General features: G+C 41.6%; 1 protein-coding gene across 4 annotated transcripts in view; it reads left to right on the forward strand.

Moving 5' to 3' along the window:
• The first annotated feature begins 3,809 nt into the window (after window positions 1-3,809).
• TMEM65 (transmembrane protein 65) overlaps window positions 3,810-27,418 on the forward strand; it is a 34,954-nt gene continuing 11,345 nt past the window's right edge. Inside the window, exons 1-4 of one of the 4 annotated variants that reach the window (XM_074845055.1) lie at window positions 3,810-4,344; window positions 7,428-7,667; window positions 11,929-12,009; window positions 26,836-26,880. In XM_074845055.1, coding sequence (XP_074701156.1) covers window positions 4,002-4,344; window positions 7,428-7,667; window positions 11,929-12,009; window positions 26,836-26,880 — 709 coding nt within the window. In that variant the 5' untranslated portion in view covers window positions 3,810-4,001. The remainder of the gene's footprint in view (window positions 4,345-7,427; window positions 7,668-11,928; window positions 12,010-26,835; window positions 26,881-27,418) is intronic. The other 3 variants (XM_074845147.1, XM_074845240.1, XM_074845318.1) reach the window with 3 other exon arrangements.

A 27,418-nucleotide genomic window follows, 5' to 3' on the forward strand; every position in this document is an offset into this window, starting at 1 on the left:
TTCCTGAATGTAAAAAACATGGAATAATTTACGTGAACAAGATGAGGACCAGAAAAGGCATTGACACTGTGTAAGCACTGCTCAGCAATAATGAAAACATCCCTGTATTAGCAACAGTGTTTTCAGCACAAATCTAAAACGTAGCCCCATACCAGCTACTGTGAAGAACATTTAACTGTACTCCAGCCAAAGCCAGTACAGAGTCCTAAGCCAAAAACTGTTCTTGAAATCATTTATAAGTGTTCATCAATATAATAATGCATATGATTGTATAAAGCTGTATAAGGAGGGAAACAGTGATGGTCACATCCTCTGCACTTAATCTACGACTTCCCAAGATTATTGTAACTTCTTCTTTTATTGCTAAATGACAAGAACTTACTCATTTTTGCATTATTTCAGGAAGTAATGATATTTTAAGCTTCCAGTCTTGTCTTACATTCATATTTTAGACTGTAGACAGGATCTTGAATTTTAGCAAGTGGTCAATATATTTCAGGGCTCCTTTTTCAAGTGAGCATCGTGTTGTGTTCTCTGTGGATTCCTTCATCTTCCAGCACACAAACAACTGCAGGATCAGACCCTGGCTGGGCTAGCAGGACCAGAAGAGCCATGTGTTTTTCAGAAATGTGAGGCAGAAGAAAAGTAGCTTGTCCATGCCTCTCTGGAGCTATCTATCTGCAAGTTTCCTAGAAATGTTGACCTGTCTAAATATAGTACTTAACTGGTAAAACACAAACTGTGCATAGTTGCAGTTTATGATATCAAACATTTATCAACCTTTAAATCTTGCTCTTGCCTTAGCTGACAATGCTTACCTTTACACTGGGGAGAGAAATCATCTTACTCCCTTAACAGAAAGTTCCTTCATGAATAGTATTCTCTTACTTCACCACATAAAAATGTAATTATTAAATGTGCACCCAATGTTTATATAGGATGGAGGGCTGCTTAATATTTCCTGTCAATCTCCACAAAAAGACTTGTGTCTCAGCTCTGCAGTCCTTAGAAGGCCTTGCAGAAATTCTGTTAAAGATTGTTGGCATTTCTCTGCTGATTTCTACATAAACATTTTTCTAGCTTTTAGGGCTGAACATTGCCAAATTTTCCATGTAGTATTTTAAACAATTTCCTTCTACTTCTGTCAGCTGGTGTATAAACCAGTTTTATTAGTTTGGTCACTCATAAAATAAATCATGTTAGGAGAAAATTAACCTATCAGCAAGAAAACAAGAAAATAAAGGGAAACTTCTGCATTTTTCAGAACGTTGTAAGAAACGTGCACTTCAGCAGGTTTACAAGCTCTGCTGGAGTGTCAGAAACTAATGAAAGTTACTTTACACCACCTGCTGAATCTAGTTAAATAGATGGTCTGATTAATTAAAGTGTCAGGTTAGCCAATGACTTCAATTTCACTTTTTCACAAAATAAAACTTCCAACAGAGAAAGAATTACGGAAAAAACCTATTAGGTTATCTAGTTCATTTCCTGTCATTGCAGAATAGTCCCTCTGAAGACATTTTTATTCCAATTTGTTCAATGCAGTTTAAAGGCTTGGAAAGGCATAAGCCACAGCTGCTGCCCACAGAAGAATTTAGTCTGCTAAACCCTGATCTCTATCTTCACATACAAGTAATGACTTTATTTTTGTAATAGTATCATGTCTACTTAAATAATGCCCTTGCACCTCTCTGTATGGTTGATGTTCCTATACAGCAAATACCTAAAGGCTATGTTAGAAACTCCCCATTAATTATCTTTGATTTCATATTAATTTCATCAGAGATCCACAATGGCACAGGGTCCCATCTATAAGGAAATCCTTGAGAGACTGGCACAATAGACTGCCAGCCCCTCCAGAAAAAGAAACTTTCTCCTTCAGTGTCTGAAAACATCTGCAATGTTTTGAGTACTGTCAAAACACCCCAAGAATAATCCAAATGCAATCACCATTTACAATAGGTGTACAGCGTAGCTGGCGTGGGCTGCGTTGGTGGGAAAGACAGGAAGTCTCCTTTCTTGTCAGGTACCAGGGTTCCTTCTTTGCTCTGTATTTGTAGTCTGGTGCAATCAAGCTGTGTGAATATAATATCAAATGTAATATATAACATATAATATAAACAATCAGAAATATGTAAAATTGAATTAGTAAAGGTTTGGCATCTGGAAAGCTTGTTTTTTCCTTATTTTTCAGATGGCATTTTTTCAGGTGTTGAGCAATCCCATTGCATGTCTTGCATTTCTGTATGGAAGCATCCATTTTTATTGAAAAAGCTATCTGATTAAGACAATTTTAACAAGGTCTCAGAATGCTTTTATGCACTCTGTTGTTACAGTTCTCTGAAAGTGAAAACTATTCCTGACTGCCATGTTGCCCCTGAGGAGTAGCATTTTCAATAAAACACCTGGGAAGATAAGTACAGGTCTGACATCTCCAAAGGCTTAGTGGCTCTGGATCAGGAGTAAGCGCTGGTAGAAAGACTTACGGAACTGTAAAAAATCTCATCTCAGAGTCAGGATCTATTAGCTGCATGGCAAAAACACATTAACTGGAAATAGTTGCCAACACCCATTTATCTCCACTTCGTCTCTAGCAGGGTGAAAATTATAACATCATATATCCAGGCCTTTATTACTTACTTTCTGTATTTCCACGCTCACTTGCTTCTCCCTCTCTGCAGTATACATACTACATGTAAATATCCATAATGTTGAGGCATACCCTGAGTAAAACAGCTTTGTTTATCATGAGATCTTTGTCTTTATACCATGCATTAACTCTGCAGCTGTAGAACTGGAGAGAAACTGCTGCTTTTTCACATAAAGAGAAGGCAGAGAAGGCAGCAGGGAGAAGTTAAAAGTTTCTGCTTGCCTCCCTTCAAGAACGCAGCAGACCCCCCTGCTGAAGAAACCACCTGGATGGACATCCCCACTCCAGAAGTCTGCCGCCTTTGGCATTAAAAGAGCTAGACATACGGCAATAAATCTTGAGTGCTTCCAGAAGTCGCTTACCTTAGTATTAAATGAGCTAGACATATAAGTGAGTCCCTTGTGGTTGTGGTTATTTAGGTTCTTTGCAGTCTAACTACAAAATCTAATACTTTCTGAATACAGCGTTTTGAAAAAAACAGAACATGGATTAACCCCTAGGATGGCATATGTACTAGGGAAGCGTTCAGACTGTGGCAAAACACTTCAAATCTGTTTTTAAAAAACCCTCTGTTCCTTCAAGATGTAAACTGGGTCCTAAATGTGTGTTTTTTAAAAAATAACCATTCTGGTTGGCTCAAAGACAATGCCTGCCAATTAATTAAAAAGAATACAAATGCTAAAGTGTACCAAACCAAAAACTGAAGGTTGTAACGCTGCAATACTCCAAGGCAAGGGGCTGGAAAATGGGAACGACAAGGAAAACCTTGTTTCCGTTGCTCTACTACAATGCTGGAGGCTGGCACGGGCTGGGGACACCTTTTGTTACTGAGAAGTCCAGGTACAGGTCTTACAGGTACCTTAATAACGGCTCTGAATAACAGTTCGGAGTTTGGGAAGGGGCTTCGCCAGGCGCCGGGGCTGTGCTGAACCCCCACCGCTCCCCCAACCTACGCCCTCACACCGCTTCCCCCGTGTCCTGAGGCGCCTGAGGCCGCGCGCCCGGAGGGGGCGCCCTGGGGGGGCCGGAGGCCGCGCCGGCGCCCGCCACCGCCCCGCGCCTGCGCGGAGCCGCCCCGCGCCGGCCGCCCCGCGCCCCGCCCTGCCGCCGGCGCGGGGCCATGGGCGCCAGCGGCTGAGGCGGCCCGAGCGGCGCGGCGCGGCGCGGAGCCGAGGGGCGCGGAGCGGAGCGCGGGGCGGGGCGCGGCGCCGCCGCCGCTGGCGGGAGCGGCCGCGGGGCGGTGCCTGGGTGCGGATTCCCCGGCCCGGGGAAGCAGCCGCGTGGAGCGCGGCCCGGGGACTCCGCGGCGGGCGTTTCTGGCGGCCCCAGCGCCGCGCCCTTCCCCTGCCCCATGTCGGCGTGGCTCGGCCGGGCGGCGCTGCTGCTGCTGGGGCGGCCGGGGGGTCCCGCCGCCGCTGCCCCCTCCTCCTGCCTGGGCTCGCTCCGTGGCCCGCCGCGCTGCTGCTGCCGCCGCCGCCTGGGCAGCCTGCGCGGCGGCGCCGAGGGGCTACTCCTCCCGCGGGGGTCGTCGCCGCCGCCCGGGCGGGCGCTGGGCACCCACCCCAAGAAGGAGCCGATGGAGGCGCTGAATACGGCGCAGGGGGCCCGCGACTTCATCTACAGCCTGCACTCCACCGAGCGGAGCTGCCTGCTGCGGGAGCTGCACCGCTTCGAGTCCATCGCCATCGCCCAAGGTGAGCGGCGGCTCCCTCAGACCCCGGCCCGGCGGCCTGAGGGCCGGCACCCGCCGCCTCCCTCCCCCCCGCGCCGAGGGCGGGCGGGGGCGGCCCTGCGGCGGCGGGCGGGGGCGGGGAGGGCCGGGCCGGTGCGGGGACCGAGCCCCCGAAGTTCGGCGTTGGCTGCGGCGGGTCCTCCCGCCCTCGCCCAAGCGACTCCTTCGGGCGGCCGGGCGAGTAGGAAACTCCAGCAGGACAAGGCATCCAGAGGCGTGCGCCAGTGCCTTTTAGCGTAGTCGGGTGTAAATGAGACACACAACCTGAAATTTAGTTTCTAGAAGCGTCTGCAGCACCTTCAGAACTTAAAACGACCCCCCTTGCCAAATCCTCGGTGTGTTTGTCATCTCCCGAGGAGTTTCGGGGAGGCGCGGTGGCCATTTTTCGGAGCGGGAGTAGGAAAGTGTCTCGCTCATAAAACCCTCTTGACACTCGTGCAGCAGTAAATTGATTTCAGACCTCTTAAGAGACGCCGGGCTGCTGTTACTCTGGGAGCTCATTCATGAATTACACTTCCCCGCACAGAGACCTGCCTGCTTGCTGGCATTGCTTCTTGGAAGTGTTGGTTCTTATGCGGGAAGGTGTGTGTGTGCTGGGGAGGTTTATAGATGTATCTTTGAATTTAGTGCTATGCAATACCAATTAAAATAGTTCACGGTGATTTTTTTTTTTTTTGTGTGATCCAACTGTTCTTGCCAGCCTGACACTTTTCCTTAAATCAAAGCCTGACAAAACCAAATCTTAATTACAACGTCGATATTTCTGGTTCTGATGCTTAGCTGTAATTTACAGTCCCTGTAGCAATGAAGATGATAGCAGGTACTTAAGAGATCAGCGTGCATTTGATCTAGGCCTCTTTGTGACTTTGATAGTAGCGTGCCCTTGGAAAGGACATTTCTGTGCCTTGTGGCTCTTCTGTACATGTCTGTAAGAAATCTTGTGGGCAGAGAAAAGGTCCAGGGGTCAGCTGTGAGAGTGCTGTGTTCAGGAAGAGACTGAACCTTTTCAGGTACCTCCTCCGTTTTGTTTATAGCACACTTGCAATATAAACACTAGTGTTTCTAGTCAGAGCAAGAGCAGTTCACTCAAACGGTTCATTTTAGGAGCAGTGCTGCTGTTTTGCAGAGCATGCATCGGTTGTATTTGTTGCCCAACATAGTGGGAAGTGTGCTTTCAGCTGTAAGTTGACACTAACTTTTGAATACTAACAACTAATACTTTTCCTAAATAAATCCTTCCAAGCTTCTGAAGGGTTCTTGCCATGAGGTTTTTGTATGAGTTTTGATCTCGGCAGTTACTGCTCAGATGAAACTGGGCTGCTCACAGTGCTTCTGAGTACCTGGAGGATCATGCGCTGGACATCAAAATGAGACTTTAAAATGCATTTCAGTATAATGTCTCAAGGTTTATACAGAGATAATTCAACAGATGGCCCTATTTAATGTCTTGTTGCTCAGTTGCTGTTAGCTATAATATCAAAGTCTATTTCTATAAAATACTGTGACTTTCTGATGATTCAGGATTTAGAAGACAGTAACAAAAGCATTAGTTTGAGTTTAGAGACTTTACTGCATGGGATCTTATTAGTAAACTGCAAATTTATCTCACTAGTGGAAATTGCAACTCACTTGTGCCTGAAACTCTGAGCATTAATCTCACCGGAGAGATCATTTCAACAAAACCTCAGTTCTGGGCTTAATAGCCTCACAGGTGAGGGCTCCACAAAGTGTTGTAATGCCCTCAGACCTTGGTCCTTGGGGTCAGATTCTTCATCTGCCCATCTAGTAGCTTGACAAGACTTTTTTGAAAATAACCTTTTCCTTTAGCCAGTTCCATTCATTTTTTTTTTTTTGCTGCAGCATGATAATGCCTGTCAGCTTTTAACTCTTAAGAAATTATATTTCTACATGTGTTGTGAAGAAAGAAAAATCATAATCAAGAAGGGCTTCTAGTAAGTCTGTTAAATAAGAATTAGAGGAAAAAAAAAAACCAACGTAAAATCACAGTGCATACCTTGAGTACGTTCCCTGATATTCTAGAGAACTAAAATCATGTGAACAAGAGAGGAAATGTGGCACAGAAACCATCCAACACTGATAAAATAGGTGCTCTGCTTCTATTAGGTGCCTGCACCATAGCACTGGATCCTCTCTGGTGTGCGTGTGTGCCAGCTGCTCAGGGCTGAGAAAGGAAACGGTAATGCCAGAAGTCCCTGGGTGGGGTGGATTGCCCATAGCTATTTTCTGTAGGGGGTTAATAGCAACAGAATTCAGATTTTACGTGAAGAAAGGCAGTGAATGTAGAGCCAGGCTCTTGAGGGGTGTTGGATATGTATCATCACTCTCAACACCAAGGAGTGCCAGAAGACAAAGTGAATAGAACAGCTGCACTGGAAAGAAAATGATATGATTTCTAGGCTAGATGTCAATATTCTGTACTTCACATGCTTTATTATAGTTAGATAATATTTTGTATGTTTGCTCTTTCCTGCTGTTGAAGTGGTGACTGTGTAGGAGTGATCTAACTAGGTACACGGGTTGTGATTGTGAGTAGCAGATGGGGGGGGTGAGAGGTGCTTGTGCCCTGCTTTCCAAGTATTTTTTCCAATCTACTAGTTTCACTTTTGATTTTTACAACTGATAAGCTTAATCAAGACAAAGTGGGTTTGGAGATGTTGCGTTTCTTCTCAATCTTCTCATTTGGTGGCAGCATGCTGTAGCTCCCAGTAGCTGATTCTTTAGATGAGGTCACTAGTTTTACTCTTGTGTTGATTTCCAATGAAAGTGATCCAAATGCAGCTGTCAAATTTGCTTGTCTACCTGCTGAGTAAATTCCGTGTCCTGTTTGAGTCTGGAAAATCAGTCTCTCTTCAATCATGAAATGCCTATGCAGTTTTGCCACTGTGCTTAAGCTTGTTTTGTGCCTGTGATCTTTTCATACTTCTATATGGAAAGGGAGGTCTTAGTCCATACCCTTCTTAACGCAGTCCTTATTGGGTTAAGTTTTGACCTTCTTCCTTCACTACCTCTTCTGTGCCCTAACAGACCCCATATCAGCTAGGGGAAGCTGTCAGCAATATGGGGAGACCTGGGCACATCAAGAACCAAATGGGGCCTGTTCCTCAGCCCATTCCCAGGCCTACCACCAGAAGGATGCAGTTCCATCAACTAATTGCCCTAGCGCGAAATATGACAGGACACACTATCTGTGGCCTCCGCTAATGGCAGAGGCTACAGGGAAACCCATCCTTTGCTGCGGCTGCTACGCTGAAGGACGGTCCTCAGGTAGGTGAGTCGTAGCTGTTGACCTGTAAGTTAGGTGAGTCTCTGAAGCGTTTTTGAAACTTAACACCTCTGTTTGCGCTGTAGTTACAGAAGCTGTAGGTGGGGAGAGGTTTGTGAATGTGTTTCTGCCATCACCTTGTCACCTGTCTTACTTGGATATTTATGTCTGGACTCTTAGAGCTTCCAGATGCTGAGTGCTGGCAGTCGGTTTAAACAGTTGAGCTTATTAATAAACACAGAGATTCTTCTGTTTGTTTTCGTGCATCAGTCAGAAGACAGCTCTATCTGTGAGTTTGTGATAAAGGATGGCTGTGAAGCTGGGAGCCTGAGTTGAAAGTAATAGATGGGTTTTGCACAGGGGAAGCTGGGGGGAAGGCGATGAAACTGGATCTTGATGGATTGTTCTCGAAGATATTTTGAGAACTGTCCTGATTTAGACTATGATCTGTATATTATTATCTCAAAATTTAGTCAAAACATCACTAAGTTGCTCTTTTTGAAGACAGCTGCAGGACCTTCTCATCTGGATTTAGTTTTTCTTCTTCATTAAAGTATTTTTTTCCCCCCCCTTTCCAATCTTGGAAACGTGAATAAGGTCTCACATTTTCCCAGTAAGAGGTCTGAAACAAGGTTTTTAAGTTTCCACTTGTGTTTCTTGTAAGCATGTCAGCCACACCAGATGCAGATGATGTGTGTGGACTTGAATACAAATATTTTGTATTTTTCTTTCTCATAGTTACAGCACCACTGAAGTAGCAAGTAGGCCAATTCATTTGAAATGTAATAGTTCTGCTTTCCTGTTTGTGGAAGTGGTGCCCCATAATCAAGGCTTAGTTTTGTTGGCAACAGATAGTCAAATCCTTCTTCCTGTTGCTCCTTTCTTGCATGGGCTAGGTGAAAGTGTAAAAATCTTATTGGCAACATGGAGAATGATTTCATGCATCTGATATTCTGTAGCAATTTTCCGTTATAGAAGAGAGGTATTAGAAAAGAGATGTAACTTCTTTAAGGAGCTAATATTCAGGTTTTCTACCTTTAGTTTCCAATGTATGATAAGAAATGATTCATGAAAGCACTTCAGAGCAGTGCAGCAAGCATGATAACAAGGTGGAAAAATACTTAAGGGTTTTACTTGCTTAGATAAGAAATACTAAACTTAGCATGTCTGCTGAATCTATTTCTTCTAAGGGTACTGTTGTTCTTATCTGTGCTGGGTTAAAATATTCTTGAGCCCAGATGTAACCATTTTCCATTAATAATATTAACATGATGGCTCTCTAGGGTCTCTAAGAAATCTCAGGTCTTGATAGTGACAGAATCCATTGTTTTCCCATCTTTTTTTGTGAAGGTGGGAAAACAATTGCTGTTTTCCCATCTTTGTGTACATATACATAAAATATATGTGCAATATATATCTTTGTATATAATACATATTTTTTTAAATATATAATGTATGTACATTGAACACAATTCCTTGAAGCACTAACTTGCATTTTATATCTTAAATGGAAGGCTTTTGTGGTGCGATCACTAAATAAAAGGCCTTCTGGAGTGTAATTGCTTGTTTCTCTGCCTGTTGAGGTTGTGTATTAACTGGAAAACACGCAAAAATCCAGTAGCAATGCAGTTTTGACAGCTAGTTTTGTTGGTTTAATTTGCAGGTCTTGGAAAATGCAGTCTCTAGCTAGACTCTGTTTGAAGGCACTGGTATGTCATACCATACATAGTTTAATAAATAATCTGACCAAACCGGTGCATTCAGATAGAAAAATGTTTATAATTTCAAGTTACTGCATCTTCTCTTTGTTTAAAAAAAAAAAGTGTGTGGGTAAAGGGCACCACTTGTATGTGTTCAATAGGGCTGACAGCTGGGGCAAGCTTTTAGCCATTGTTGGGTGAAGTCTTACTTTGGTGTCAGAAGAAGCATCTCCGGTTTATGATCTGGTGTTAAATTTATGAACTCTCCTGTTTACTGGAATAGCTTAGGGAATGTGACTGGAATAGCTTAGGGAGCCTAGGTGCCTCTACTTCCACAGCTTTAAAAAGAAAATTTAATTCAGAAGACTGCAAATGTTATCAAAAACAAATGGGTTTTACTGAGGTTTTTAGATGCTCCAAATGTGATCTATGAAAAAGATTCCCTTTGCTGCATGAGTCAGAGGCTTCTTGCTAATATGAACAAACCGGTTCATCTGCCACGGTGGTTTAGAACCACTCAGATTTTAGTACTTCTTTTTGTTAGAACTTAATCTGTATTAACACAACAAAGCATAATTTGATCCTTCTGGAAGCACTTGTCTTGTTTGAAGAGTGATTTCACAGTGCAAGTGTGAGGTTTCTTGCGAGGACTGCCCAGCCTGCTGAGCTGGGAGAAGAGGGAACAGTCTTGCTGGTGTGCTTTGGCGGGTACGATGGCACCTGGTGGGGGACGCTCTCTATCCCCCTCTCCTCTACAGGCCCAACGTATGCAGGTTAACTCTGAGCTGTGTGTGGAGAAGGATCATCTACCTCTCCCTTGCTGTGACCTAGGTCAAGAAATTGTATTTAACTCCAATGTTTGGTTGCTATTCTAGGAAAAGGTCTTCTGGCAGGCTGCTGGCAAGCATCTAATTCACAAGTTTGAAGTGCCCTGTCCAGCTGGTATACTCTTGCCTGCCTGCCTGCATGCAGTCCCTTTGTGTTCTTAAACTATCACAGCATACACCAGGACTACTGCTAATGTCACTGCTGAGTCAAAAATACTCAGTGGTGAAAGGAGTATTGTATTTCAGATGGAAACATGTGCTACTTCTCTTTGTGCTACTTCTCTTTTTGCTTCTGAAACTTTTTAAAAAATCCTCCCTCTTCCCCAAATCGTGGAGTCCTCTCATGAAGGCAAGAGTGCAGAAGGAGGAGTGCTACACAGACTCTACTGATTGATTTCTTTAACATCTACAGATGGAACTGTTCTATATTCAGATAGTGGTCATCTGTGTAATGCAAAGTATTTTATTAAACAGGCTGAAGTAAACTATTATAAAAGACTTCTCACCCTAAATGTCAGTTTATGCCAGTAATAAATCCTAGCCATTTATTTGAAATTGATGCTATTCTGCCATGGGGCGGGGTGGGGGGGGGGGAAGTGAGGCATGTGAGTTATATCTTTTTCTAGTTGCTCTGACACTATTTTCCTAAGCCTTAGTGAAGAGAGGGAGAAATCATAAGCTGTATTCAGCCCTTTAGCTGTCATGTGCTTCTATATCTGGAATACTTGCTGCATAAACCTGCTGCGGCTTTCCCAGGCCTTGATGCTGAAGAGCAGGGCTCTGCCTTCTCACCTCTTCAGGGAGCTGGGATGGAGCCTGGCTGGGGGCAGCTGGTTTCTCACTCTGCTCACAGTAGTTACATACAAAACTCCAAAAAATGAACAAAAAAGTCCACTCTTGGGCAGTAGAAGATCTCTATTTCCATTGTTTGTTCTAGCACTTACTGTGTTTCATTAGTCAGTCAGACATTGCATGTCTTTATTGCAGTGCTCCTTCATGTTTAAGCTTTATTTCAACTGGATGCATATGATTTATTCAGACTTCCTTTTTTAAGTAACAATAAAACTGCAAATTTAGGTAGCCTGGGGAATTTGAATTTTTCATTGTGTTGTCATCTCAATACACACATAGTATTTTATGGAAATGTTAACTATATAGAAAAATTTTCATAAAGTTTTAACTTTGAATAGATTTGGTAATTCTCTTTTTCTGCTTTAAACTCCATTTGTGAGGCTTATTCTGTTTGTGCTAATATAGATAGTACTTTGGGACAGGGCCATGTGTATATTACTAAGTATTAGAAGGGGCTGAGATTTAATGTCGTAAACAAGAAAGTTAGTGCTTGGTCACGCATGGTAAAACTATCCTGAAACTGTTCTCTGAAAATGTCAAATGTCACCGTAACTGTCTGCCTTTCAACCACATTCAGCAAGGTACTGTTTTCTGAAATTCATGTTGGTTTTGCTATTGTGGTTTGGTTTTCTTCTATATTCTGAAGTTTTACTTGTTTGTGTAATTTAAAGGGGGTTCTAATCTGAGTTCTCTGCTTAAAAGCAGAAACTTTGCTGTATGTTTTTGCAGAGGAGAGCCTGCAAACATTCAGGTAGAATCGGTGTAAGAGCTAGAGAAGTTCAATCATCTTAGGGCTTATAAAGGCTCTTTCCTTGCTGGCGGATACTCCAGTATCAACTGGAATAATGACTTATTGCTCTCTTGCTTTTGAAAACTCTTTGTAGCATCCAGATATCCCAAACCACTGGTACCACTTGAGAAGCCAGCGAAGGAGGTAGTATCACCAGAGACGACCAGTACTTTTGGTACAGTAAAAAAAACCCCAAAACCCAAGCAAAAAAGTGTGTTTGCTATGACGTGGCTTTGCATAAGGCCAGGCTGCTAGTTTGACAGACTTTCTGCTTGCTTGTTTTGATGCAGTTGGCATGTATTGCTACAAGAAATAAATGTACACTGTTTTTGTTTATTTATATTAATATAAAGCCCTCAGTCTCAAGAGTTTCAGTGATCCCCATAGTACTTCAGGGACTTAATGTGACTGAAGAAGTGTTTCAAGTCCAGGTCTTGTGGAAAGTCCCGAGCTATACCATAGTTTCTAGATAATATTTGACCAGAGATTTCAGACTCTGAAACAAGTTCACTTACTTGAAGTTGTGTCTTCTACCTTATGCCTTTTCCTAGGAAAATGCTGTGCGTTAAATTACATGGTCAAAACATAATGCAGAAGTAATATTACCATTAAAAAAAAAAATCTTTAGTTAGCTGCCTTTGCCCTTCCGTGCAATTAAAGTTTTAGAAAGGTAGAATAGAAGATTGCTCTAATTAAAATTTGTTTTCCATCTTTTGCATGTGTTTAAGCATGTGATGTGTCCAAAATAGTTGTCGTGCATGAACACCTTTTAAATCACAAATTTTAAAAAAATCTAAACCTTGAGCCATTGTTCTTCAACTGTATCTGTCTTATGTAAAATAATACATTTTATAGTTATGAGGAGTCAGATTTTCCCTTTAGCTATATGAGGGGGTGCTTTTGATTTAAGTCTTTTTCAGGAAAGATCACTTGAAATGCAACTTTTACTTACAATGCAACTTAAACCTTTCAGAGTGATACATTTGAAACACTTAAATCTCCCTATAATAGGCATGAATGCAATGGATCTTGTTTATTCTGTGAACACAGATACCATTTCAGTGTGTAATCAAAATTAAAAGACAATGAAGTCTACCAGTTTCTCTAAGAAAGAAATTATTTGAAGCTTACTCATTCAACTGAAAACTTAGCTTTAGTCAGCCTTATTATTTAATCAATCCAAATATGGAACTATAGAAGCAGCTGATGTCTCCAGGAGAAAATCTTTCCTAAAAAGAAAGTAGTAAATGGAAAAATGAGATAAGTGTATCATGCAGATACACAGAGTACTTAAGGAAGCTGTCTTGGATCTCTCTAGTATTGTTTATTTTCTTTCCAAAAAGTGGCTTATCTGGGGGAAGCTGGACTTGAGTGTATGAGTTGTCTTGTGTCCTCCTCCTTTCTTTCTCCTTAAATTAGCACAGTGTTATTTCAAAAATCTGAAAGCACATGTTCTTGTTTCTGTTGTGTTGCTGCGTGTGAGAATTTCCTTTACACTGAAAAAGCCCCTTGGAATTTTGGGGATGTGACTAAACCATGCTTGAAACAAACCCCTTGCTTCCTCTGAAACACAGGGACGTGGGGAGCGTTTTAAGGCAGAGCCTGCAAAACACCATTTTTAACCCAGAAGAGTACATAATTCATTCAAAACTACAGGATATAAAATCATAGCTGTTTTTTCCAGTGTTCATTTACTTTGGATTCTTAGATATTTTAATGTTAATTATTAATAAAATATCCACTGTAGCAGCCATAGTACATTCTGATACTTGTGATATCTTTTTTGCTGCATCATTTGCTAGTTTCCATTTGTATGTGATGAGCTCATGTTCATCGCGTTTTGGATATTCTTTGAGGTTTGTCAAATTTAATTTTGACAAACTGAGATGCTTTAGCTTTTGGCAAATTCCAGCAGGCCATTTTTTTTAACTTACATGTTCCTCTCTAGATAATAAAAAGAGCAAATAGGAACATATTTAAGACTGCAATATTATGTGTTTGGAGATGGGGCATATTCTGTATCAACTCTCCTGTTGCCTTAAAGCAGACATAAGGAGCAGGTGGCTTGTTTTATTTTCTCCTACTGCTTGTACCCAGGGATAAAACCTTTCTTCAACATGCTTGCTACATTTACTTCATAGCTTTTAGGATGTCAGATAGGAGAATAGGCATTTACAGAATTAAAACTTGCCTTACTCTTTAGCAGTGATCCTGGTGAAAGGCTCCCGCATGACCTGGAGCAAGGATGAAGCCTTGAAAAATCTTTTTCATTTCAAAAAGAATTGAAAAGTTTGAGAGAAAAAGACTTCTACAGTGAGGCCAACTTGAACTGAGAGAAGCCAGAGGCATGGGTCTCAGCAGTGGCCCAGGCTTTGGTTCACAAAGCTCACTTCTCAGAGATAGTCTGGGACCTGTCGGCTGAACACCAGCACTTCTTTCAAAACTTTCTGGGAAGTCTTCAGGCAGGGTTAGGAGGAGACATGGTATGTGATTCTTGTCCATGCCATGGACAGGGGTCTCTGCTTTGGGATGTGTTGATGTATGTAAAGTTGTATTGTCAAAAAGCTCTGGTATTTTCTTCAGGTCCAAATGCAACTAACAGGTACCTGCTGCATTTTAGACTTCATCAATTTCTGGTTACTGTACTGTTAAAATAACTTTTTTTTGTTCATGGCTTTCAATTACTTGCTTTTGATAGCTTTTGACTCTAGGCAGTGATCCATCTCTTACTGCTGGCCAGTTTGCTTTAACTCATAGAATCACACAATGGTTTGGGTTGGAAGGGACCTTAAAAATCATCTAGTTCCAACCCCCTGCCATGGGCAGGGACACCTTCCATTAGACCAGGTTGCTCAAAGCCCCGTCCAACCTGGCCTTGAACACTGCCAGGGAGGGGCCATTCACAACCCCTTTGGGCAACCTGTGCCAGTGTCTCACCACCCTCACAGTAAAGAATTTCTTTCTAATCTGAATCTGCCCTCTTTCAGTTTAAAATGATTACCCTTTGTCCTGTCCCTACACTCCCTGATAAAGAGACCCTCCCCAGCTTTCCTGTAGCCCCCTTTAAGTACTGGAAGGCTGTTACAAGGTCTCCCTGGAACCTCTTCTCCAGGCTGAACACCCCCAACTCTCTCAGCCTGTCCTTGTAAGGGAGGTTCTTCAGCCCCCTGATCATCTTCTGGGCCCTCCTCTGGACCCACTTGAGCAGGTCCATGTCCTCCTTCTGTTGGGAGCCCCAGAGCTGAAAACAGCACTGCAGGTGGGGTTTCAGGAGAGCAGAGTAGAGGAGAATCACCTCCCTCAACCTGCTGGCCACAGTTCATCTTACACTGTGAATCATTGGCCTCCCATTAGGATATTATCCCATTTTTCATAGCAATCTGAATGGGTAGGAATTATGTTTTATTGGCTTTATTGGGTTTCATGGAAGACTGGAGAGAAATGTGCAGGGAACAAACCAATTTCTTTAGCCAGCTGCTCTTTTGAATACCATCAGTTTGTATTTTCAGATTGCAAATAGCTTTTCAATCCAGCTGTTTCTTTGCTTCATTAGGTCCTGACAACAGGCTGATTTTTACAAAGCACAAGTGAAGATGGGATGTTATAAATGTGAAATGATCTGTTTTGTTCAAGATGCAGAGATGTAAGAATTGCCAGCTGGATCCAATGCCATCTTGCCTAATAAAAATTTTTGCTAGAGAGAAAATGGGAGAGCAACTTGAAATTCCTGCCCCCCCCCCCCCCCCCCCCCCCCCCCAGTTTTCCTGTTACCTATTTATATCATTTGATGGGATAAAGTAAATAAACCAAACTAAATAGGTAGCTGAAAAAGTGGCTGTCCTGTTATGAATAATCAGCCTGCTGACCTTTTCCTCTTGAAAATGTCAGACAGACTTTTTGTGTCTGTGTTGCTCTCCCTGAACAGAAGGAACATAACAAAGGTGCTTTTGTGGTTCTGATACAGCACAAATGGCGTATGTCAAAGATAACTGGTTCTGGTGGGAAATATATGTGACTTGTTGTTTACTCATTTATTGCATCTGGTTTATCAGAAGGAAAAAAAAGCCTTTGGATTTGTAATGTTTTCACTGTTGGTTTACTTCTCTGGGTTGGATGCTAGGAACCTATTGTATCAGCCTTGTTTCCGTGCTTATTTCAGTTTTTACAGTTGGACACTAATATGGGCTGAATTTTACTGTGTCTTATGTCTGACCTTGTGTTAAAACCTTGGCTAAAAAAACCCACCTCATTTTAACTATTCTTTCTCAGCTGTGGAGGAAAAACATTCAAATGGCTTCCCCACTGTGGGATAAGAGCATGCACAGATGAGCTGTGGACAAGCTGATGTGTAATAGATGTGACTTGTCTGTATGGGTGTGGATTCACTGTTGGCTTCACCCATGCTGTTGTGAAGGGAGTGTCCTGTTCTTCCTGGCCCGAACACCTCTGGGTGTAAAAATCCTACTTCTGCTTTTCATGCCAGCACTGCTGTTCTTCTCTGGGCCTGGCTGAACACAAGCGCTAGAATAAAGGAAGAGTCCCAAATACATGACCAGGAGGGAATTTAGGAAGGGAAGAAAAGTATCGAATCACCCCTTGCAGCAGCAGCATGACTTAGATCACTTCAAGGTGCAGTTTTGTATTTGACCTAAGGTTCTGTCTTTCCTATTTTCTCATGGGAAGCGTGATGAGGTTTTGTGTGCCTCAGGCGGGAGTCTGTTCTGGGATCCTGCTGTGTCACTAACAGCACATATGCTGACTTGCACTAGTGAGCAATATTTCGATCTCCCAGGTTACTTTTTTGTATTGTCAAGTACTTGCAATTATATTTGGGAGCATTTTTGACCTCAGAATTAATCTTATGACTAGGTAGGGAGCAGTATTCTCTCTTCCTCTGGCTCTCTATTTAGGATTATTCCTCCTGGGATCAGTGGCTGCCCTCCTGTATCACACAGCTCTTTGCTTCAGCACTGCAAAAGGCATCCTTAGCCTGAATCCATCCCCTTCCTTGCTGCTGGAGAAGAGGCTGTGTAAACATTGTTCAAATTTTGGAGAAGTGGATGAGAATGGGTGAGGGAAGGACGCTGGAGGCACACTGAGGTGATCCCCCAACGCACAGTATGACAACAATTGTAGTAACACAAATTTCATTAAGGTCTCCAGTAAATACTGGCATTACAGGTATGTCACTGATGCAGGCAGTACACTAGTGCCACAGCGTGCTTTCCACTGCCAAGGGGAGGAGCTTTAAATAGATTAGATTCCATATTTTCTCCCATGTAAAAAAACCAAAACAGGCTTATGGGTGTAGAAGACCTTGGATTCAGCTGTGGGTTTGTGTTCATAATTTACTAGTTCTCAAGCTGATTAGCAAAACTGGAGGTGGGGGGTGTAATTTTAACACTCACTGGAGTTTGCTGTGTGCTCGTAGTGAAATTATGACAAAAGAACAGGTGAAAACCAGCAGTGGAAAAGGGAAAACATGCAAAGTTGAAACACAGACTCTGCTAAGTGGTGGAACCTCATCTTTCATAAACTGTCATTGGGTAGTTTCTCAGGAAGATTAAGCAACATTGGGATTAAATAAACAGACCAGATGTGTAGTACTTCATAGAGCAGAGGTCCCGAAGTGGCTTTAGAGGGAGTGTGTGCACAGCTGTGACTTGCAGTGGTGTGATGTGGGCCGAAGCTTGCGTTAGCTCTGCAGTTGGGAGCTGCAGAGATGCATGTACAACTGAGGTAATTAATCCTCCTGAGAGAGGGTTTATGCTTACCAAAGGCTGCAGAAACACTGACTGGGAGAAGAATTTTCCTTTTTTTGTTTTGCAGATTAAAGGCAATTGGTTAAAGGAGTTAGAAGTTAATTTAGAACTGTTCACTTATAGGAAGAGTAGAGCACAGCAGTCTTTATTGTCCTCTGCTTCTCCTTACGTATATGACTTTACAAAATCAACAATCTTGGTAATTCCAGATCATTTTCGTGAACAGAGTGAATTTTTTTTAGTAGAACTTAAAATTCACATTCAGAATAAATTAATAAATAATGCAGCTGCATGACAACCCAGTAGATATTCCATATTCTTATAAAAGCTAAAAGAAAACATTTTGAGGTCAAGTTCCATGTAAAGTGTATTTTACCTGTTTTTACTTTATATCATATAACATTCGTTCCTTCAGCCGTTTGCCAAAGATATCTGACATTGCAGCTTGGCTTTGACTGTGCAGAGAGTCAGATGTTGAAGTCTGATTAGTTTCACCAATGCAGCCAGAGGCTTTGCTAAGTTACATGGGGAAGGGAAGAAGAAAGGTACCCAAGTGATTTATCTACTGTGGTAGGTTAAGAGTTAAGAATAGCTTCATTGTTACTGTTAGAGATACAAATTATCTGAGTATAACTTCTGGCTGGGACTTAAATTGTCAGTGGTTTGTTACAGTGTTCCTTTGGCTGACAGGTATGAAAAGTTTCTTAAGGACTTCAGGGGACCTCATGCTTTTGTCTTTATTTCCCCATGTGAGTCTGTAACAAAATGTTTGAACACCATTCAGTTTCTCTCTCCTCTCTCTCTCATTCTGGTTAGCTGTCTTAATTCTGAGACAGATGAAAAGCAATAAACTTTACATGCATTTAAAATTATTTCAGAGAAGCTTATTTCTGCACTCTTACTTGCTTCAAGATTGTCCTCAAGCAGGGAATGAAACTTTCTGCTTAAGAAAAGGCTGGTACTTAGTGGTATATTATTTAATAGCAGTTTGTCTTCAGCTTTGTGTAAAGATATAGTAGAGCTCTCTTAAAGGGGAAAAAAAAATAATCCCACCAAACATCAAATTTACCAGTTGCCCTCCTGGTGTTATTGCACTGCTGTAATTGACTGCATGTGGTGTTGGCTGTTGGAAGAGTTGTTGCTGTTCGACTGAGTACAGGTGCTGCTGCTGCTGGTACCAGGTCTGTGGGAAGCACTGGCGTTGCTGGCCTTGGATTTGCTCCTACAGTAAGCATCTCTCTTGATGTTAGCCAAGGTTGCTTTTTCTCATTTTGCAGAACCCAAGGGTCTTGAAAGGCAAAATCTCACATCCTGTGCCTGGGAATGACAGTATAAAGAGCAAGTGTGTTGAAAAAAGCCAGTGAGTGTAGAGTGGACCTGGTCCACTACATCTGCTATGAGGCGTTAAGTCCCCCATGTTATTAATACACTCAGTTTTGTGCTAGGGCAGCGGAGGAGGAAGCATCATGGTTCCCCCGGGTGCTGCACAGGCTGTCATCAGTCAGCTTCGTCCTCCAAGGGGATGTGCTGCTGGCTGCAAGCACAGGATCATGTGCCTGGGCTCGAAAGCCAACGCTGCTCCCTGTTCTTCATAAATTACCTTGCCACCTTCCTTTGCCTTCTTCCTGGGGAAACAAGTGTGGGTTTGGGCAGGTGGAGGAAGGGCATAAGGAAGAGGAGGAGTGGGAATAAACAAACTCATCTCTCACCACCTCCTCAGATTTCTTTTTTAAAACAGGGCCTGGGGGGAACATCATTAAATAAAGGATATTATAATTGTATATATAACTCCCTGGTTATTTCATGAGCGCTTGTATGTAGGCATCAGTGATGCCTAACACTGCTCTATTTAAAGGTGATGAAAGTCCTCTACTAGATCAGATCTCTTTGGTTGTGCACAGAGCTCTGATAAGTCTTGTTAACAAATCTTTTGTGGTGTCCCACGGAATTGCTTTGCTTATCGTCTTACTTGAACCTGCTATGGAGGACAACCAAAAACCTAATCTCACACCCTGATAATGCGTAGATACTGTGGTCTTACTTGTAGCCAGGTCAAAACTGTTGCTGAGCTGCTGCTCTGTTCAGCTGCAAACTGGTGAAATAATTGATAGATACCTCAAACCAGAGGGGCCCAAGAAATATCAGTGCTGACAGAGAAGTGCCAACACCTCATTTTACTGAAACAGTTAGGTGAGTATATTTGGATGAGATTAATTCCACTCTGATGCTAGTCTGCAGTACTTATCTGGTCTTTTTCCATAGCTAGTGGAGAGGGCCTTAATAATCCCAGGGGAAGATTCATTCATCTGAAGATGGAAGTTTGCTGTGTCATTGGGAGGTGACCCTCCTCTAGCTCCCAGGAACTCATTGGAGTCCCCAAGTGTTGAAATGGAGAGGGTGAGGAGGGAAAGAAGAGCCAACCTTCATTTGGGATGATGGGTATTACTTTGGTTTTTTGAGGCAGAGAATTTTGACTCTGTGGATGGCTCACTCCAGTCAGGGAATTGCTACAGCCGGTTTATTTCTTGACAGCACACAATTACCTTCTTAGTGTTTTTTTTTTTTTTTGTTAAATAATGTATAACCATTCACTTCCGGAATGCTCAGAGCAGAATACCACATTACTGTTCCTGTTCAGTCTCCTATCAATGTTACTATAGCATTGTTATACAAACACTTCAGCTGGGTTTTTTTTTGATGTTTTCCATTTCTCTCTTAAGGAGACAGCTCAAACTCTGTATTTCTATCATTACCCTACATCTCTATTACAAACTGGAAGTCCTTTCTGCATTGTCATCATTTTAGCAGATTAACCCCCTTAAATCTTGAGGCAAGCATCTTATTTTTAATGTTTTTCAGCTGTGGTTTGAGACCTTGTTAAGCAAATGACTGCAAATCCTATTTTCGTGTGAACCTGCTTGAGTTGAAATGAAAGGTTGACCTTTGAGTTTATAAGGCACTGATAGAGAATTGGATTAGATCAGGAGAAAAAATCCTCTTAGTGATGAAGACAGTGATTTGAGTCTCTGGATACTTGTTTGCATTTTATGCTCTCCCTAGGTTTCTGGTCATGGTTTTCACCTTAGGTCTCTGTTTTGTTAAACATCTTTTAAAATGATATGAATGGTGTATCACATTTTTGGAAGGGATAGTAGGATGAGTGTATTGTATACTCACAATATTTGATGATGAACATCCAGTAAGCACTGCAGATAAAGCTGAAATTAAGTTATATGATATTTAAACCTAGGCTATCCTGCATCTGGTGAGAAATAATGTACATTTCTGTTGCTAAATGTGTCTGTTCTAGGGAGAAACTACTGACCACTAGATGAGGTGGTGCAGAGTCACAGAGGTTTTTTCCTTTGGAGCAGGTGGATGCATCCATTGTATGTGGCACTTAGCCCTGGGTTTGTCCTGGGGCCCATATGTCCAGGCTGCCCACCTGCTCAGAGGGGATCCCAGGAAGGTACTATGCCTGAAATCACTCCTGGGTTTTGTTCTGAAGGGAATTGGTTGACTGATGCCAGAGAGCAAACAGGACTCCTGCAAAGCTTGTTCAACACTTGGTCAAGTAGATACAACAACAGTTTCAAATAAAGATGATAATCTCTTCTGCTACTTCAAGGCTTGTCAGGAGGGAAATGAAACATGACCACTGTGTAATTTTCTACAGTGTTACAGAGAGTATAAAAAAAAAAATCTTTAATGTCCTATTTGTATTTATGCAGAATATTTGGTTGGACATAGTTATCTTTTCAGGGGTAGTCGAGAAATTATCCTATCATGTCCTCTGTCTATTCATCTCTTACTAGTGCTTCGCTCAGCTTTCTCATGTGCATGTGACTGAACGGGCTAGCAGCCAAGTTTATATTTAGCACTGCACGAGTCAGCATCCTTTCATGCCTTAATTGCTGTAGTAACAGGAAACCATTTGTGAGTTATAACAAATGATGCAGATTTTTTCTTTGCTGTCAACTCATGGATTGTTTTTTCTCATTTGAAATATTATGGGAACCCAACTGAAGATCAATGGATATGGTTTTTCAACTTTGTGTTTTGCTGTATGTACTGAGATTTTTGCAGGTTTTGTTAAAACATAGAGAAAAACAGGAGAAACGAAGGGCTATGGAGATGGGCCTTATGAGCTTATTCCATGAATGAACTCATACATCATAGTCAGAATTCACTCTTAAGGATCCACCTCTAGATACTGAACAAAGCAATAACACACACCTCATTTCTAGGCTCCAATCCAGAAATTTGTACCTCTTTTTGATAGATGCAGCAGTTGCTTTGATTTCTTGTTCTGTGCAAGTGAAGCCTTTGCTGCATCCATGGTGTGTATCTGAATGATTTGTTGAAATGACCTGGACAGGCTTTTTGGAGGAAACCATTTGATGCATTTGAGACAAAACCCTCCCTAACTTCCAGATGAGACGCTAACCTTCAGAGCCTACAATGAGGTTGTAATGGATGTAGATTGTTAATATTTTCCATATTGCTGTTCCTTCCCTTCTTGATATTCATTGTGAAATCATTAATTTTAACAATTTGCTCACTGTTTAAAAATGTATAAAACACTGCTCATATTTTTGTCTTGGATTTAACACTACTCAGCTGTAGCATGTATCTTCCTAGGCTAGCCCTGGCCATAGTACCTGTTAACACTGTTACATGTCTCTTGCCCCTGGGTGACAGTAATAGATTTAGCTATAAAATTTTATGGCAGTGTTAGCAGCAATTTTAATAAAACATAACACGTGCCTTTAGGCTTGCAAGTTCTTTTGTGTACTAGTTCTTTAAAAATTGGTAACTCAAAAACTGGTGATGACAACTGTCTGGTTTTTGGTTGGGCTTTTGTGCCAACTGTCTGAATAAATGCACCTCCATTATCCATTAGTCAATTGGGGGTAAGGATAATAATCTTAAAACTAAATTGCAAGTACTGTCTTGGTTTAAATTGGCTACAATTGCCAGAGTGAATTTAACTTGCTGGATTTGGGCCAAGTTGTGGATAATGGTATTATTTATGTTGACAGCTTTATATTCCCCCCTGGGTTTTATCTATTTTTTTAAAAAAAAAGTAAATGTTCAGTTAGCAAAAAAGTGATACTGTAAATTAAAAAAAGATCTAGAACAGTTTAAGAGGCAGTTACATTTCTTTTTCTGCTCCCCAGACTTTGCTAATTCAGGGTGTGTGACCTGTATTGCACTTGAACCTTGATTTATAACTTCATTTATGGTAACGAATGTCAGTTGCAAAATAGCACTATTCCTACGCTGCCATTTCATTTTACTCCTTTTGCGATAAGATGAATTCTGGTGTCTTACTGAGCACTATGGCACAGGATGAGCTGGTGAACAGCTAACATGAAATGCAGTACTGGAGTACTTCAGGTTTTTTTTCCCAGATATTTGAAGTATGAACTGTTGGATTCTGACTGAATTCAGTTCTTGTTTTGTAATTTGGATTTTTATTTTCCCTCCAGTAAAACAAGCGAAGTGTATGTTTCCTTTGCTGTACTCTGAAGATTTTTTTCTTGTTTTTTGCAGAGCCTTGACAATTCAAATAGTCAGAACAGCTTCCTATGAATAAATACCCTTTTCTGAAAAACATTTTGCTATCTAGAATTTTAAAAAATTGCTTTAAAGAATTTTTTTGGCGCTCTGTGAGATGTATTCCCCAGGTGCCTTCATATCTTGCAGAGTTTTGAAGTATGTTGTGCTTTAAAGAGGTGGTATTGGAAGTGGTTCTGTAAAAAGGTTATTGGCTTTCATGACACAGAGGTTATTTAATTCTTCCTGCTTTAATTCTTTTTTTCCTCCCAATGTCCCAGCTTTAAACTAAGCCTTGGCCTCTGCAAGTAGAGCTAAGTTGATCCAGCCCTCTTTCCCATAGCGGGCAGTGCTCTGTACCTCGCAGTGGCAGAGCGTATTTCAGTTGTCTGTGAAGTTGTCTTTGTGCTTAAAGGCTTGTTTTGGTGCTCCACAGGGAACAGATTTTTCCTTGAGTGTGGTCCTGCAGGTACTGTGTGACAAGGTCCTGGGCATCCTGGTCTGATTTGACCCTCCTTTGAGCAGGGGTGGGACTAGATGCCCTCTCTAGGCTAAAGATATGTCTTGGTTCAGTCAGAGAGAGTGTCAGGATTGGAGCTTCCCCTCTCTGGTGCGTGAGCAGGGCTGACCTGTACTACTCATCTGAACTTCTTCTGTCAGACTTTTCCTATCCCTGTCTCATTAGTACATGTGATCCCAGATCTTTTTTTCCCAGATTAATTTTTATCTCAGTGATGCGAGAAGCTGTGTGTCAGGCACACTTCCAGATGAGTTTGGCAAGACTCTCTTTTATAAAAGAAAGTTCTTAGGGATGCGACAGGAAGACTGTTACCTACGCAAGGGTTTCTTATGGCTGGACAAGAGCAGTCTGGTCTCCAGAGCATGGTGCCACCATGCTGTCCTTAGTGACCTCTCTTTTAACATTTGACTGCCCTAGTGGTGTTGAAGCACCTTAGGTGCCCTGCTTCATAAAATGGCTCTTTAGCAGGAATCCCATGCTACTGAAACAAGTTATGTCAATGATAAAGTAATTTTCACTTATATTTGATCCCTAGCTGTTTTCCCTCTACCTTGCACTAATTTATCTTTCCTCTGACTCCAAAGTAATGTCCTTCAGCCTCTCCTTTTAAAACCATCCCAACCAAGATAGACCCTGACTTAAGTTCTGAAGGAGGAGGTTTATGTCTTTTTTAGTTAATGCGACTTGAAACTCCCATTATTCATAGATGTACAAGTGCGGGTTGATTTTTTTCCCTCTCCTACCAAATGCTTGCCCTCAATTCCTCCTTCTGGTAGTAAGTTTCTAAAATCAGTTACACACTGGGTTTTAGCTTTTTAAAATAGCTTTCGATCTACACTGAATAGAGTGTAATTACATAGACTGCCATGTGCTATGAAACTCAAAAGTCAATTGTAGTTACATCCACAAGACTGATGTTCTAGAGCTTTGTAGTATTTTGTGACAAACCAAATAGTCTTCTGTATTCTCTGTTGGTACCCAAAATACTTCACTTGGGAATTATCTAAACTAATTGGTTATCGTAATCAGGGCAAACTATGAAAAGATGTCTTCCTCAGAGGTAAATAGAGTGTTTCCTGGAAGTTTGTTTATGCTGTTACAGTTTTTTTTTATCATGAAATCCTTGTATCAGAAGAATAGATGGTACTTCAGTGGGGATGGTTTCAGTGGCAATGTCACATGGTCAATGTGATAGCTGGTTGATGCGATAGCTTCCCCTTGGAGCAGAAAGCCGTGGAGGGCAGCACTCTTCTCAGTGACCTCCTGTGCTTGAGTTTGTGATTCTGGGTTTTCATTCTCACCCTGGCATCCAGCAGGATGGAGCAAGAGGAGGTTAGGAAAGCTTCATCAGGAATGTGATGGTGCTGGCTTAGGTTGCCTGGCCATCCTCAGGGCATCTAGAGCTTCTGGAAACAGTTGCCTCAGTTAATCTCTTTGGTTCAGAGTGGCTCTGATTTTGCCCAGTGTTGTACAGATTTGCTGTCTTTGAGAAAAGCTGCTGAAAGGGCAGTACTAGTATATATAGACAGAGCTCTTTTTCCATGCGTCTGTAAAAGCTCTACTTAACCCGTGAGGATGGAAGGAGACCATATGTGGACCAGCACAGAGGAAGCTTGTCTTGGGGAAAATGGGTCCCATCTGCACTCCCATCAGTCCCGTCCAGCTCCTGAATATAAACTGAAAATTTTGGTCTGATGTTTTCTGGCTGTCAGGCACCAGTGATGCCTGTGGCTTTGGAAGACTGACTCTTGCAGGGCTCCCCTCTGTTTAACAGGGATGTTCCTTCTCCGGCCTGAAGTTTGAATCTGTGAATTCCTAGGCTTTTTCTAGGGAAAAAAAAAAAATCTTTATTTCTGTAATATTTGTGCTGTACTTCTCCTGCTTGCATGATGAGTACAACTGGTGTTTGCAGAGCTTAGGTAGTTTTGTTGGGCAGAGGGAAGAAACAGCTCTTCAATAACTGCTAAAACTTGAAAGTTCTTATAGTTTAAGACCTTAAATTAATGAAATTATTTTGGAAGTCAGTGGCCTGGTTGACTGAATACTGGTGTTATGGTATAAACAATTTTTTTTCCCAAAAAAAGTTAATTTAAGTGAATATTATAGTTTCTCCTTTACAGTAGCTTTGAATGACTTGGATGCAGGGATACTCGCTCTAGTCTGCGCTGTTCAGACATATGCTCAAATGATTCACAGCCTGTGTTGGCAGCATTGTCTTTTCATGTACTTGGGTGCCCCAAGTAAAATCTGAGTACTTGGAGTAGCATTGTAGGCTCCTGTCATGTTTTACCATTTTTTATCTTTTTCTATAGAAGTTACCTAATCAAAAGTATGGAAGCAACTTGTCAAAAGCTCAGGGTTCATAATACTGGAAGACATTGGGGCAACTTTTTTCTGCTTTGAAAATGGGTCTCATGCTCAATATCCACGTTTAAAAAAAAAAAACAACAAAAGCCTAAAAATGTAGCTTGTTTTCTTTCCCTTGTCCTTGTGAAATGGGTAGCTGTTGCTGCATTCTGTGCATCACCTCTATTAGCTTCCTACAGACTATTCTCTCGTGTTCAGGAGTGATGTCCTGGTCCTCCCAAGCTCTTAATGGTTTGAACCCAGGATACCTGAAACATGCAACAAATGACCAAACTTGATCTGCTGTTACTGAAATCAGTGGTCTCTAATGTTGTAGTATTTTTCTTTCATTCTCACACTAGTCTGTCAGAACAGAAATGATAGGGTGGTTTTTTTTCAGACTGTCTCTGGAGGAAAGAAGGTTGTCTGATGCCTACCTAGAGGACCTCTAAAAACAAATATTAAAATGCAGTTTTTATTAGATGTCCTGTTTTTTCTAATTTTAGTGTGTTTTTCTAATTTTCAATAATAAAGATGGCTATTGGGTGGCTTCTAATGTATGCTCTTACTTTGCATAATCACTATACTAGTTTAGTCTTGTAATATTCTAAGACTTTGTGGCTTTTCATATCATGTTACCTTTTGTAAAAATAATAAAAATGTAGATGTGAAGCATTTTTCTTCAAATTTTAAAGCCGTTAAATAACATAACTGCTTTTTTTGCCTGTTAATAATTTGGTAAACACTTCATAATATAATAAACTGAATTTGTGATGAACTAGCTAACTTTCTTATTTCATTTTGACTTCTCTAGAGAAGTTGGAGGTTGCACCACCATCTCCAGGACAACTGAAACATGGTAAAAGAAGAATGTTTGTTGAATGTGGTTCAGTACTTGTGCCGTCTGTCTTTGAATTGCTTCATCTTTCTCCTACAAGAGCTGGTCTGTCCTCATCCCTGTCGTATGGAGTAACAGAAAATGAAAGCAAGAACCAACAGTCACCCTGCCTTCTTTATTTTCATAACACCTCAGCTGAAGAATGTGCACCATTTAGTGAAAGTAGGACAGAAAGCCCAAATGAGACCATGCTGTTTAAAGCCAGCAGCAAATGTTTTGTAAGCTGAGTGGTGTTGACGCTGAAGTACCTTGTGGGGGGGGTTGTGTTTAAGCTTAAAACTATTGACTTGCTTCTTACTGCATATATTTTAAGTGGACTGAGAAGTGGGAGAAAATTGCAGAGAAATTGGGAATAGATCTGGTATTCTTTATGATACCATGGTCGTTCAAATTCCGATGTAGCTTCCAAAACAGCGTATTTTTGTGTTTTTAAACTCTGTCAGTGAGCAAACATATTTAGTTGAACATTTCCCTATTCTAGGTATCTTCACTCATTTTT

The sequence above is a fragment of the Strix aluco genome, chromosome 1 (assembly GCF_031877795.1).
Source record: "Strix aluco isolate bStrAlu1 chromosome 1, bStrAlu1.hap1, whole genome shotgun sequence".
Classification (NCBI taxonomy): domain Eukaryota; kingdom Metazoa; phylum Chordata; class Aves; order Strigiformes; family Strigidae; genus Strix; species Strix aluco.